Source organism: Chrysochloris asiatica, unplaced genomic scaffold, assembly GCF_000296735.1.
Source record: "Chrysochloris asiatica unplaced genomic scaffold, ChrAsi1.0 scaffold00040, whole genome shotgun sequence".
Classification (NCBI taxonomy): Eukaryota; Metazoa; Chordata; class Mammalia; order Afrosoricida; family Chrysochloridae; genus Chrysochloris; species Chrysochloris asiatica.
In genome coordinates, this window is record NW_006408558.1 from 361,643 (window position 1) to 376,648 (window position 15,006).

At 39.2% G+C, this 15,006-nt stretch overlaps 1 protein-coding gene across 1 annotated transcript in view; it reads left to right on the forward strand.

Moving 5' to 3' along the window:
- Positions 1-13,456, forward strand: part of DCDC2 (doublecortin domain containing 2) — a 274,998-nt gene extending 261,542 nt beyond the window's left edge. The window contains exons 9-10 of the mRNA XM_006860783.1: positions 9,133-9,432; positions 13,352-13,456. Coding sequence (XP_006860845.1) covers positions 9,133-9,432; positions 13,352-13,456 — 405 coding nt within the window. The remainder of the gene's footprint in view (positions 1-9,132; positions 9,433-13,351) is intronic.
- The last annotated feature ends 1,550 nt before the right edge of the window (positions 13,457-15,006 follow it).

Below are 15,006 nucleotides of genomic sequence, written 5' to 3' on the forward strand. Positions count from 1 at the left end.
AGTCTATGGAACATGGTTGAACTCAGCCCATATCTTCATTGTTGTCTTTCCTCCTCTTCCATTCACCAGCAGACCAACATGGTCACCAGCAAGCTCCCATGCTTGCTCATGTTTTGCCCCTGAACACCAGTCTTGGAGGGGTCTTTCCTTTCTTTTTAATGGCCTTTTGCTTTCTTCATATATGATGTTCTTGATGCCATCCAACAACTCTTCTAGTCTTCAGTCATCAGTGTTTAATGCACCAAATCTGTTCTTGAGATGGTCTTTAAATTCAGGTGGAGTATAATCAAGGTTCTATTTTGAATTTTGTGGACTTGTTTTAATTTTCTTCAGCTTCAGCCTGAACTTGTATCTGAGAAATTGATGGTCTGTTCCACAATCATCCTGGCCTTGTTTTGACTGATGATATTGAGTTTTTCCATTGTCCTTTTCCACAGAGATAGTCAATTTGATTCCTTTGTAGTCGCTCTGTTGAGGTAGGCCCATGTGTATAATTGGTATTTATGTTGTCAGATTTATTCATTCATTTAGTCAACACCACCAATGACTTTTTCCTAAGCATTTCCAGATATGTTTACCTTTTTACCTGGGACAGGGAGTTGACTGCCATGAGTCAAGTTGTAAAATAAAGTGGGAATATCATCTGGGCTTGTTCCATCAGTTAAGTAGTTCATTCTGTGGATGTCCTTAGCCAACCACAGAGAAGGCACCTCATAGCTGTCCCTGGTGGTCAAGAGTTCAGACATATAACTCTTGTTTTCTGTTTCCTGAGTTTAGATTCTTAGAACATTAAATTATCCTTTACCCATCTTAACTTGCATGAGTCTGTGACATTCAACACATTCACCATGCGTACAACCATCCCCTGTATCTAGTCCCAGGACACTTGCAGCACCCCACATCTCATCCCATTTCTCCTCCTGTCCCCAGCCTCTGGCAGCTACTAATCTGGTGTCTGTCTCTATGGGTCCAATCTAATCTACTCTGAAACGTCTGTTCTGGGTGTCTCATATTAATGAAATCATGTAATAGGTGATCTTTTTTATCTGGCTTTAGTGCACAAGGAACCATGGTGATACGATGGTTCATTGCTCGACTGTTAGCCAAAAGCTTGGCAGTTCAAAGCAAACAATCTTGGATTGGAGGCTCCATGGAAGAAAGATCTGGTGATCTGCTTCCTTAAACATCTCAACCTAGAAAATCCTATGGAGCAGTTCTACTCTACCACACAGGGTTGCCTTGAGTAGAAATTGGCACATACTAACAAGTATACTGGTGGTGGCACTGTGGGTTAATGTGCTGGACTGTAAAGTCGGTTTGAACTGCAAGGTTGTTGGTTCAAGCTCACCAGCTGCTCCTGGAGAGCCCTATACAGGGTCACTATGGATTGGAACAACAACAACGGGTGTGGTGCTATGGGTTAATGCACTGCAGTGCAAGGTTGGTTGGAACTGCAAGGTTGGCAGTTCAAGCTCATCTGCAGCTCCTGGGAACCAACTTCATGGCACTTAGTAACAGCAGCTTTAATGTACTACCTAACTCCCAGGATGGGGCTCTAGCTACGAGATGATAGTTCATAGTCCTACTGATAGACCCCTGAGTACACCGTTCTCCTGAGTAAATTCTTCTTTGTGAGAATACCACCTCAAGTTTTGGGTGTCCATTCTAAGTTTTTTAAGGAATACCAGATTCCTCTTTGAATAGCTTTCCTATTGAGAGAAGGGATAACTTGTGCAACTTGTTCCTTCTTTGCTTTTTGTCTTTCCTTTGCTCCACAAGAATACTTCCTTTCCATCATTGTTGTTGTTAAGTTGTCTTGTTGGTTCCAGCTCCGAACCACCTTATGTAGGGTTTTCAAGGAGTGGCTGGTGAGCTTGAACCACTGACATTATGATCCAAACAACCTTGCAACAGTCTACATCCCAACATGGGCATTCTAAAACCAAAAAAAAAAGAACAAACCTACAATTTTTGCAGGAGCAATCAGCTTCATCTGTATCCTGAGGAGCGGCTGGTAGATTTGAACCACCAACCATATTGTTAGCAGTCCAGTGTTGACCTTACAGCACCACCAGTGTTCCTTTGCGCATCCCTCCCTCTTACAAAAGAAATGCTTTCTTTTATTTGTTTGCAGGTCCTCACCATGGTATAGATTTTATCTTTGTGTATGTTTGTGTATGTATGCATGGGTGTAAAATCTAGTGTTCCTTCTGGAGATGATTTGATTGATGTATACACTGGAAGCATCTTTAATAATTTAATACCTGCTTCAAAGGAGATTACACTGAAAAGCACATTGCTTTTCATTTATTCATTACAAATCTGTTACGGCAGTATTTTTTTTTTTCCCACTGAATTATAGTGTCGTAGTAATAATAAATTTTGTTTCAGACTCAGGATATTTTAAAGGATTATAAGGCTTTAAACTAATGTTACTGTCCTATTTAAATTGATCAAATTGATATTTCAGCACCGTAATCTTACATTTCTTAACGCTGAGTTAGCCAGGTGTGGCTTAATTTGATGACTGCAAAACTAGCTGTGCTGGAAAAGCCTAATAGAAATAATGGGCTGAGAGAGTAATACTACTGCTTGTTAGGTGGGGGAGTAATAATGGTGAAGAGACAGAAACCTGAATTTAGGACTGATATATTCAATTTTGGTGTCTTCTTCTCTTAGAATTCTGAGATGGTAGCATGCCAGTCCTTTGCATTAAAAGGAGGAAATATGTGTACGTGTTGTTGTTGTTACTGTTAAGTACCATTGAATTGGTCAGACTCATAGCAACCTGTGTCTGGTGGGTTTGAACCTCCGACCTGGAAATTAGCAGCCCAGTGCTTATCCTACTGCGCCACACAACATACATTACAAGTCCTTTGCATTAAAAGGAGGAAATAAGTTTATGTGTTTAGAGTTTGGTGTGAAGGAAGGTGTACGACTGTGAAATAAAAAAATTAGAACTGAAAAATAACACAGGATCACTTTGCAGTTTTAGGCCTAAATCCAGAATTCAGGAAAGCAAAACAGACTTTTTGCCTACTTAGACAGAAGCAATTAACTTAATACGTCTTAGCAAGCTTTTGTAATATTGTTGTTAAGTGCTGGTGAGTCGATTCTGACTCACAGCGACCCTGTGGAGGGTTTCCAAGGAATGAGTGGTGGGGTTGAACTGCTGACCTTGTGATTAGCTGTCCAGTGCTTATTTTTTAAAGTGCCACACCAGGATTCTATTTTAATACTAAAGGCCTTTAAAAATTTGTAGAAAAATTCCATAATCTTTTTTTTTTCCCAAGTGTTTTATTGTGAATTATGTGATGGTTTACATGGGAGAACATTAGCTTCACATTCATCCTATCGTATATCAATCCTCTCTATGCGTCATCAACTAACCAGAGGGCCCCCTGGTCATCAGCACACAGCCCCTCTCCCTCTTTGGGTCCAGAGTTCCCAGCCACTCCATCTCTCCATATAATCATCTCTGCTTCCATCTCTGGCATCACTGTTTCTCTGGGTAGGGTCCCACACTCCTCTCTCCTTCCTTGATGGTCCTAGGGCCCTCCACTCCTAGACTGCAAAGTAAATCACTCCCCTCCTTTTGCTACAAAACATCTACCATTACATTTCCAACCCTCACAATCAGTCCTGATAACAATTATTCGCTATTGTATCACAATAGACCTATCCCCATATCCTTTCATCAACCCTGCCCAGACAGATTGGATACTACTCCATGGAGATTCTACCTTCCTCCACACCCTCTGGATCTAGGCCCCCTCTTGAAAGCTTGTAAGCAAGTCACTTCTTGCCTTTATAGCCCTCCCAGTTTGGGTAGCCAATGTCCAAGTTGCCCATCCTTGTCTATTCTGTGTATGGAGGGGGTGGGAATGATTCTCGCTGTAAATATTTGTTCCGTCTTTTGAGCTACTGTATCCATAGATGTAGGTCAAGTTCATTAAATTGTTTCAGATCACTTTTTCCCTCTCTTCTTTCTTTTTCTAGTTGAATTCTGATCATCCAGTCATTGAAGCCAGGTCAAGTGGGTATTATCTGCAAGTGTGGGTGTTCTTGTGCATATGCCCTCTCTTCTTATCAGCTGGGCACTTCACTCTCCATCTAGTCCTCTATGGCTATGTTACTGACTCTGGGCTCAAGAGTCTCCAGGTCTTGCCACACTGCTGGCCAACCAGGTCTTCACCCGGGTTCATAGAAGTCTATTGAACATTGTAGGGCTTAGCTCACTGCTTCATTGCTGTTTTTCCCTCACTTCCCCTTATCAGTGATGAATGTGGTTCCATGTTCTTTTGATTCCATTTTTTCCATTAACTTTTGAAGTCCCCTCATATACAATTAGAGAGGCAAGAAATATATAATTATTTTGGTTCTTAAATAATTATAGTAAACTATGAGTTGTCTCTTATAATAATAATATAATATTATAACTGTTAAAAACCCCCAATTGCTCTTGGGAACCTAACGGGGTCCTATGAGTTGAAACTGACTTTATGACACATAACAACATAGAACCAAACATTAATATAAATTAATCATAATTAATTCAAGTAATGAACATATTAATACAATTTATTGATATGTTACTATAATATTAATGTTGTTCGTAAGTGCCATCAAATCAATTCCAACTTCGATTGACAATAAAGGGTTTCTGAGGTTATAAATCTTTTGTGGGAGCAGAAGTCCTCATCTTTCTCCCGTGAAGCGGCTGGTGATCTCAAACTGCTGACCTTGTGATTTGCAGTCCAGTTCTTATTTTACAGAGCCACCATGTTCCCTATAATACTAATTATTTTTATTGTTGTTAAGTGCCATGGATTTGTTTCAGACTCATAGCCACCCTGTATGAGGTTTCTGAGGAGCAGGTGGGTTTGAACTGCCGACCTTGTGGTTCACAGTCCAGTGCTGATCCTACAGCACCACACCAGCAGTCCATAATACCAACACAACATTCCAAAACAAAACAAGTCCATGGCTGTCACCAGATGTGGACACATCAACCCTATAGGACAGGATACTACTGCCCCCCAGGGTTTCTGTGATCTTTAGGGACGTGAATTCCCACAGCTTTATCATAATGGAGCAGTTGTGCTGGATTTGAATAGCTGACTATATGGTTAGCAATGAAGTGCTTGATCACTGTGCTATCAGGGCTCCTTTAATATAGCATAAATACTATTAAAATAAAATAATTTATGATAAAAATTTTAAATTAATAAACACTCTGTCTTTAATAAAACCAATACCAAAAGTTGCTTGAAATAAGGCAAGTTTAGGCATGATAAGAATGGAAGCCATATCTAGGAGTGATCTATCATTACCCAATTTTCAGAGGTAATTAAAAAAGAAATCTACTCTTATTAGCCATTATTGCTGCAGTACTTCTGCGTTTTTGTTATGTGCTGCTTCAGATACTCTGCCTAACAACCTTTATAATGTTCCCCACCAAATTGCACCAAAAGTCTTTAATAAAAATCCGGTAATGTTTTGTAAAATCCGGTAATGTTTTGTTCTCAGATGAACCCAGTATTTCTCCTAGGTTCAGTATTCCATCCTTTAATGTCCACAGTGATTTTAAAGACCATAACTACATGAACAAGAGTTGACATTAAGAAGTTCAAGGCAAAATTCCATTATCTTTTCATTGAATATTTTCATGAACTTTCAAAACTGTACTCTGAGTTCATTTAGATGACACAGTAAAGTAACAACAACAACAACAAAAATCCTCACAAAAAACAGTTGACTCAAATGATCCCTATGGCTGCAAACCACAAGGTCAGCAGTTTGAAACTACCAGCTGCTCCACAGGAGAAAAATGAGGCTTTCTGCTTCTGTAAAGATTTCTAGCCTCAGAAACCCTATACAGTGTCACTATTAGTCAGAATCGACTCCATGGCACATAACAACAACAACAATCCCAATATACCTATCTATGAACTCCTGGTGTGGTGCTGTAGGATTAGCACTGCACTGCCAATCACGGTTGGTGGTTCAAACCCACCAGCTGCTCTTTGGAAACACTATACAGGGTTGCTGTGAGTCGGAACTGACTTGATGGCACTTAAAAACAACATACTTCTATTTACTGCTTTGCTGAAAATTGGGCCATTGGGTTGAGTTCCTTTCCTGACCTAAAGGGTGGCCAAGGGCCATAGTCTTGGGTTCCTTCGGTCGCTTTCTGACCAATAAGACCAATCTCTTTTTGTAATTTTAAGTTTTGTTCTACATTTTATCCCAGTCTATCCAAGACATTCTAATGTAGTCCCACTCAGAGTAGTTGGTAGTGGTCGTTGGGCACCATCTAGTTCTTCTGGTCTCAGAGTTGTGGGGACTGATGTCCACAGGTTCCGTTGGACTAATTGATTCTAAGCTTCTTCAGTTTTCATCACTATTCTTTCTTCCACATTTGGAGAGACCAATAGTTACACCTTAATAAGCACTTTCTTGCGATTTTATACATCTTTTGCCTTTTCTTTCTTGCTGGAAGATCCACCATCACCCACAATGAGTTTCTGCACCACATTCTGCCTGCCTGGGGGCCTTCCCTTGGGTAGCATGAGTAGACGGACCCAACACTGTTTGACGTTAAACATCTGATCGAAAATTTGAATGACCTGCCTCACTGTACTATTATTTAATCTGCACAATGCCAAACACTATGGTTCTCAGAGTAATAATATTGTTCCAGCATTTTAAAAAAGTGCATCTTGTATCATATGATACATTTTAAGACTCTCTTTCTGATAGACTATAGGAATTCTTAGTTCCAACTCCCTCCTTTTCAAAAGGATATTGTGTTGAATTTTATCCTTGAATGTTTGATCAACTTTCCTTTATTTTCTACGGCCTCTGAAACCCTAACTAGGGTTTCTATGAGTCGGAACTGACTCCACAGCACTTAGCAATGACAATAGTACTTCCCAACAGGTGTACTGGTGGTGCTGTGGTTAAGAGCTTAGCTGCTAAACAAGAAGTTGGCAATTCAAACCCACCAGCCACACCCTGTGGCTGGCTGCTTTATAAAGATGCCAGCCTTGGAAGCCCTAAAGGACAGTTTTATGAGTTGGAATTGAGGGCAATGGGTTTTATAATTCCCAAACTAAGAGCATTTTATTGACTTTTGCAAAAGAGACCATTAGTAGTTCCATAGCTATTATTTGGGCAATTAGAAGAGAAGAATGGGTTTGCAGGGTTGAAAAGAAGGTCATTTAACAGAAACCTGCCCCACAGTTAGACAGTTAGCAAAAAGCAGATCTAGGATGCTCACATCAGAACAAAACCTGTGTGCTTTCTGCCTTGTTATTTTTTTCAAAACATTTTTTCTTTGGGTAAAATGAAGAAATATAATTGTTCTAGAAGAACATGCATCACAACAAATGAGACTCTTTTTTAAAATGTTTTCTGGGATCCGTGTTATATCAGGTATTGCACTAGGTACTTGACATGACAGTTAAGTTTTCCCCATCATTATTTAAAAAAAAATTTTTAAATTGTACATATGTGTGGCAAATCATGCCATGTCAACCATCTTCACATATCTAAAGGAGCTCTGGTGGGGCAGTGGGTAAAGCACTAGGCTGCTAACCACAGGATCAGTGGTTCAAATCCACCAGCTGCTCTGTAGGAGAAAGATGAGGCTGTCTGCGCCTCTACAGATGAACAGTCTCAGAAATTCTAAGGAGCAGCTCTACTCTGTCCTGCAGGGTCACTATGAGTCAGAATCAACTCGATGGCAGTGGCTGAGGAGGGTCTCATGTGTAATTTGTTTATTCCCCAGAGATACCTTATTATATTCCCATTTTACAAGTGGAGGATTTGAAGCTCACAGAAGCCAGGTAGCAGCCAGTAAGTGCCTGAATGTGGGTCTTTCTTCCTCCATAGTCCTTGGCTCTGCAATTCAGCATTCCTCAGATTTACATGTATCTAAGTGTGGTCACACACATACACACACATGTAACATGGACAATGAATAAAGAAGACTGTACAAGAGTTATGGTGTTGGAGTAGAATATTTAAAGTACCAAGGACTGCCAAAAGAACAAACAAATCTGTGTTTGAAGAAGTACAGCCAGAATGTTCCTTAGAAGCTAGGGTGTCCATACTGTGGCCATATTATCAGGAGGGACCAGTCTCTAGAAAAGGACATCATGTTTGGTAAAGTGGAGGATTGGTAAATCAGAGGAAGACCCCTAATGAGATGGATTGGCACAGTGGCAGCAGCAATGGACTCAAGTGTAACGATTGTGAGTTTGGCACTGGACTGAGCAGTATTTCTTTCTGTTGTGTATAAGGTCACCATGAGTCAGTACCGACTTGATGGCACCTAACAACAATAACAAGTGTGACACTAGACCAAATAAGCACTAGGCTACTATCAGTGAGTCAAACCCAGTAGCTACTCTTTGGAAACCCCACACAAGGTCACTATGAGTTAGAACTGATTCAACAGCTCTTAACAGCAACACTAACAACAACAAATAACAAACATGCCTAATTTGAGTTTCTAAAAACATTTTTGCATCTGTTGTCTGTATAGATAGGACATACAGTTTATTGGCCTTGGATCTGCATGACAATTGCTTACTTGTTTTTGTTTGTTTTTTCTTTTAGCTTTTTTTTTTTTAATATTGCCAGCTTTCTTAGTTATCCCATGGGAAACTTTTCACATTCCATATCCTGGAGCCATCACATTTAGAAGGAAGGATGCAATCTGTCCACAAAGGCCTTTATGTACATCTTCTTCTGGGACATGGGATGGCGAACTCTGTGGTTCACTTTCCTGTCTGACTTGAGGATTAAGAGCATTCTTTCTGGAATTACATGCTTAGTTCAAATCCTGGCTATTCCATTCATACACAGTGAGATCTGGGGCTGGCTACTTAGTAGGACTGTATGTTAATTTCTCATCCATAAAATAGGAATAATACCAACTTCACAGGATTGTTGTGCGGACTGAAGGAGAGAACACTGTAAAGTATGTCATGCCATAGATGCTCAGTTAAGGTTAGCATGCAATGCAAATATAAAGATGTTTAATGACTATAAAATACCAGTTTATTGTTTTAGTATAATGCTCCATGGAAAAGGAAATGTTTTGCTTCTTACTTTTGATTTCAGAGGCCAGCTGAAATAGTAGATGAGGAAGAAGATGGAGAGAAAGAAAACAAGGATACAGAACAAAAAGATTTCTCAGGAATGAACGGTGTTGTTGAAGATGAAGGAGGGCAGGAGGCTACAGGCGATTCTGAGCCAGCCAGGGAGACCTCGGATCACAGTGAGGGGCAGGCTGGTCCTGCTCGTGTAAATGGAGGCACTAATGAGGAAAATGGTGAAGAACTGGACCAAGTTAATGATGAGCCTCAACCCGAAGTGAACGAGGAAACAAAGTCTCAAGGTGCTGGCAATGCACAGGATGAGGTATTTCTATTGTGTTCACTTGTATATATGCATGAATTTGTGGGTGTGGGTGAGTGTGTGCATGTGTGTACACACCTATGTGCACATGCCTGCTTAGGAAATGTAGGACTTGCATTTGAAACACTGAGTAAGGAAGACTCTTTTACTTGTCTACATTGTTTAAGTCAGTTAACAAGTATTGCCAACTGTGTGGTAGTCCATAAGCCTGCCTCTCTGTCCTTCATTCATCCATCCATTCATCTGTCTATCCATCCATTTCCTGCTCATTCTACAAAATCATTCCCAGAAGCTTCTAAGAACATATATAATAAAAGAGTGAATTATGAATAACAAATAAAAATAAGTACAGACAAGGAAAAATACAAGCCAGGGAAGAATATCAAGACCACTGAGAGTATAAAGATGATAAAAAGATTGCCATATTTATTATGAGTAACTTCTTTGTTTTCTAGAAGTATTACATGCTAGTTTGCTTTGTCCACTTTAATAGCAATTTATTTAATTAAGTATCCAATTTACTGGAGATTTAATACTATATAATTCTTATTATCTATAAAGGAGCTCTGGTAGCGTAGTGGTTACGAATCGGGCTGCGAACCTTAAGGTCAGCGGTTCGAAACTACCAGCTGCTCCGTGGGAGAAAGATGAGGCTTTCTACTCCCGTAAAGATTTACACCCTTGGAAACCCTATACAGGGTCGCTTTGGGTCGGAACCTACTCGATGGCACATAACAACAACAACAACAATAGAGGAAAAAGAAATATGTATCAGAACTACCCATGACTGGCCCCAAAGCAGGATATTCGCAGCGCCTGGTATTCTCCCGTAGGCTAGATGAAGCTCCATAGGCCAGGTGAAATTCTAATTGATGAGTAGGAAACAATTGCTGTCAGGCTTAAGTTGAATTTCATGGCCTCATCTGAAGGCAGGATGTATCCATAGCATTCTCACTTCTACTTCTCCATCATATTAGGGGCTGCCTCTCTCAAGGCACCAAGCGTTGACATCCACCTTGATGAATGATGTGTTCTGTTCTATTTTGCTTGGGGAGACCAGGTTTAGTTATGGAGAAACACAAAATGCTCTTGAGGTCAGGTTGCAACGTAAAGTCATCTGTGATCCACTGATAATTTACCGCTTACAGAAAAACATCTTAACATAGACATGAACACACTCATTATATCTTTCACTTAATTTTTTCTTAAGGTGAGATAATCATAGTCTTATGCTAGAAAAAAAGCTTCCCCATATGGAGTTCCATAGGATCACTAAAGTTTAGCTAAAAATTGGATCTTGAGGCTGTTGGTAGCTAAAAGAAAAAGAAAAAGTCAGTAGTAGGATATTCTTTCCCTGCCTATCTTCTTGTTGTTGTTAAGTGCCCTCGAGTCAGTACCAACTCATAGCGACCCTGTATAGTGTTTCCATGGATTGACTGGTGTGCTTGAACATCCACCTTGCAGTTCAAAGTGACCTTGCAGTCAGGCGCTTTAACCCACAGTACCACACCAGTACTCCTTCCCTTCAGATAGGGAATAAAAAACATTCTGAAGGAGAGAAAAGGAAAAAAAAAAAAGTTTCTTAAGGGAAATAGAATTTCTTGTCCAAGGGAATCAATCCTTTAGGAAGCACAAGAAGGTAAGGGACAGTGTTTTTATTGCCACTTAAATGGAAGCTTCAGTAGTTGGTTTCTTGTAGCTCTTTTCTGTACCGAGCATTGATGAAAGTTTATAGTCTAGAACCAAAGTACTTGTATAATTTTATGTGGAACCACTAAGTAAAATCCATGTATGCCTTTTTCCAGTGGTGTAGCTAGCTAAAGCAACATTAAAACCTAAAGTAGATTTTGCAGAAATGAAGGCTGTCCTGTCCTTCGTCTACCATAAATGCAACTCTTAAAAATAGGCCTTTGATAGGAATTGTATATCAGTCGTGATGGATGCTATATAATTTGGCAAGGGCCAAATAGGAGTTCATGATGTGTATTAGGCATGAATCCATCAGAATTTTGGGAACTCAGATGAGCAAGTTCCATATATGTGGCTAGTTAGGGACTTCAAGACCTATATAAATGTCCTAGATGGTGCATTGATCCACAGAAATAGTTAATGTTATTTGACTCAACTATTCTTATAATGGGAGCCCTGCTCCTACTGTGGATTGGGTGTTGTGCTGCAAACTGCAAGGTCAGTGGTTCAAACTCACTAGGCACTCCAAGGTTAAAAAGATGTGGCTGTCTTCTCCCATAAAGTTTTACAGTGTTGGGTCCCCTACAGAGGGGTCAACTTGGTGGCAGTTCAGTTTGAGTTTGGTTTTTCTTCTTGCTCTCACTGAAGTATTAGCACAGGTATACTTTCAGCAAAGCAAATATATGAAAAACCAGATTTATACAAATTGTACATCAGATATTAATAATTAATTCACAAAAGAATTTTTACATCATGACTCAAAATTTAGTTTCCCATGTAATACCCTGCCCCATGTTTGTTCCACGCTTATGCAAAGTGAGCAACAACTGTAGGGAAATATCGGGGAACACATGGCAAAAGCAGAGCAAACAGTTGACCATTAGCAAGCTTTTAGTCCCTTCTAGATTGTATTTCATCCATTTCGCAGGATAATATTATGAAATGAAGTACCAGTCCAGCTTTGGTTTTCTCCCTGTCTTTTCTTACAACATAAAACAAGTACTGTAGAGTGGGAGACCCAGAGCTACTCCCAGAATTGTCCCCCAGGTTGGTAGACTCTCTAAGACTCCATGAAGCCGCAAATTCTAATCTTACCATTCTCCGTTTCCAGTTCAGTGAGAGAAAAACAAATAGTAAATGTTGTTGTTGTTAAGTGCCATCAAGTGAGTTCAGACTCATAGTGACCCTATTAGCCTTCCTGAGGAGCGGCTGGTGAGTTTGAACCACAGCCCTTTGATTCAAATAGACCTTGTGGTCCAGTGCATATCCTACAGCACTGCAATATTAATAATAACATATTAGAAATCCAAGTGGTAGACACAACAGCTGTTTTTGTGGAAATGCTGCCTCTGCATTTAGATTTCCTGCTCAGCTCTTGTCAAGTTCTTGTTGGTGGTGGTGGTAGCTGCTGTGGACTCCTGGCATTCCCCATGTACAATGGAATGGAAACAGTGCCTGACTCTGCACATCCCCACGATCGGTTGTGGACCAGACCATTGTGCTCCATAGGATTTCATGGACTCAGTTTCAGAAGGAGATCACTAGGCCTTTCTCCCAAGTCCATCTTAGTCTGAACATGCTGTTGAACCTGTGCAGCATCATAGCAACTTGCAATCCTCCACTGACAGATGGGTTGTGGCTACACTTGAGGAGACTTGGCCGGGACTCAAACGCAGGGCCAGACTTCCAGCACTGAGCCACCAGTGGCCCCCTATTTATCTTCTCAAGTATGGTTTCATATTTGCAATGCTTTTATCAATTCTAAATAACAAAAGCGTAAGTGATATGAAGAATTTTTCACAGCTCAATTTCACTTGCTTTCTGCTTTATTTCTGGTAGGATTATTTTCCCCAAGGGATATGGGAATAGATGAAGGGTACATGAGGGCTGGGCTGTTGTATTTTCCTCTTCCCTTTTCTCTGCCGAAGCTAAAATGAAAAGTATAAATCTGCTGTTGGAAAGAAAAAAGTCAAAGAAAAAAATTGAGAAAAATCAAGCTGAAAGTGTAAGAAATGAGTGTGTGCCCCTAAAACTTGTACTGGTTTATGGTTCCACAAACAGATTCTTTAAAGGGAAGTGCTGAGAATAGCGTGTATACTGGGCAATGCAGACTAAACAACAAAGGGAATCAAGAACTGTTTCCAGTTGAACATCGATATGATTAAATGGAATATTGAGTCATGTCATACCTTTGGAAACTAAGCTGTCTTTGTTTTGATTTCTTTTCTTCCAGGCTGATTTAGACCCTCAAAGACTACCAAGGCCAGAAGTAAAAATCACTAGCCCCCAAGAAAATGATAACAACGAACAAAACAAGGACTATGCCGTTGTGGCATAGATGGTTTTGAAAACTAGAGTATATGACTAATAAGAAAAATGAAGGGTTCCAATACTTGAACAACAAGCACACAGTTATTGTTAAAAATAATGTGACAATACGTTTGAATACTACCTACTGAATTGTAAAATTAGTGGCTGAAAGGAAATGCTTGATATTAGCTACTAAAGGAAAGTGAGTTCGTTTTATGGCATGTTTTAGAAAGTCATTTAGAAAAACTAAATAAGGAACTGAGGAGACTTTTTGCTGGAAGACAAATGACCCCTTGTCTTTGTAAAGGATCAAAAGATTAGGATCACACCTATTGTCTGCTTTCTTGTATAGAAGTAAGATTATTAGATGGCAGCTTAATTTAAAGCTATCTATGAAGGCATAGAACTTTAAAGAAATGGCATTAGGAAAGCATGTAATATTTTCTTAGAGCAATAAACTCTTGAGTGAGCAAATTGCAACTCAATTTCAGAGAGAATTCGGAGATGGCAAGAGACTGTGAAATGTTTCCAATGCTTTTTTATATTCTCTCTTCCTCCTTAGCCAAAATCCACAGTAAATAAACTAAAAAGACAGTGCAAGAAATTCATTTTGGAAGGAGGAAGCCATCATTCTGAGTGTAGTGATGACTATTGTCCTGCCCCTCCCTTAATTGTTTTAATGCTTATGGCGTTAATGGAAGGGATTATAAAAGAATGCTGAATTCTATGACAGAGCTTGTCTGGCTGGTTTGCAAATTCTAGTATCCTATAGGTTTTCTCTGATTCAGTCTACTTTTACCAGTAATATTTTTTCTCTTCTTTATGTTACTATATAAGAAAACTTAATTTTGGTCATGCCATAATTGAATTCTCCCGAGGTTTAAATTATTTTTCCTCCAAAAAAAAAAAAAAATAACCAAAAATCCCAAAACAAAAAGACACTGTAATAAGGAAAACAAAGAGTCAGCTTTCTGAAGAGTTTTTCATTTGTCAATTTCACTTGCTTTCTGCTTTATTCTATTAGGATTGTTTTACCCAGACTTTTGCCCCAAAGGATATCAGCAAGTATTCATTTTCATACCTGGTTAAAGTGGGATGAGACTTCCAAGTAGATTTCATTCTAAACAATTATTAAATATTTGAGAGAAATTGTTGAAAAGTTTTAAAGAAATACCATAATGAAACCAGGTCTCAATACCATATTTTGCTAGCTGGTGAAATTAACAGTTGCCTTGTTAGGTGTTTATCAAGAAAAAATATAATTGCATTTATTTTTTGAATTTCTAAGAGATGATGCTGTTCTTTAAATATAGAAATAATTTATTTTTCTCATATTAAAGAATATTCTTGTTATTATAAAGAAGCTGTGCATTTTAAATGTCAACTTCTAGTACTTTCAGAAGATTCATTATTAATCATAAATTTAAAACCTTTTTCCTCTCCAGATTTTATAACCAACCACGGACTCAAAATTGTTGGCAGTTACACATATAAAGCACTTAATAATGCTACAGAAAACTGATATATTTTCCTTAGAAGCTATTTTAATATTTTCCAAAAATAGGAAGTATAGGCAGA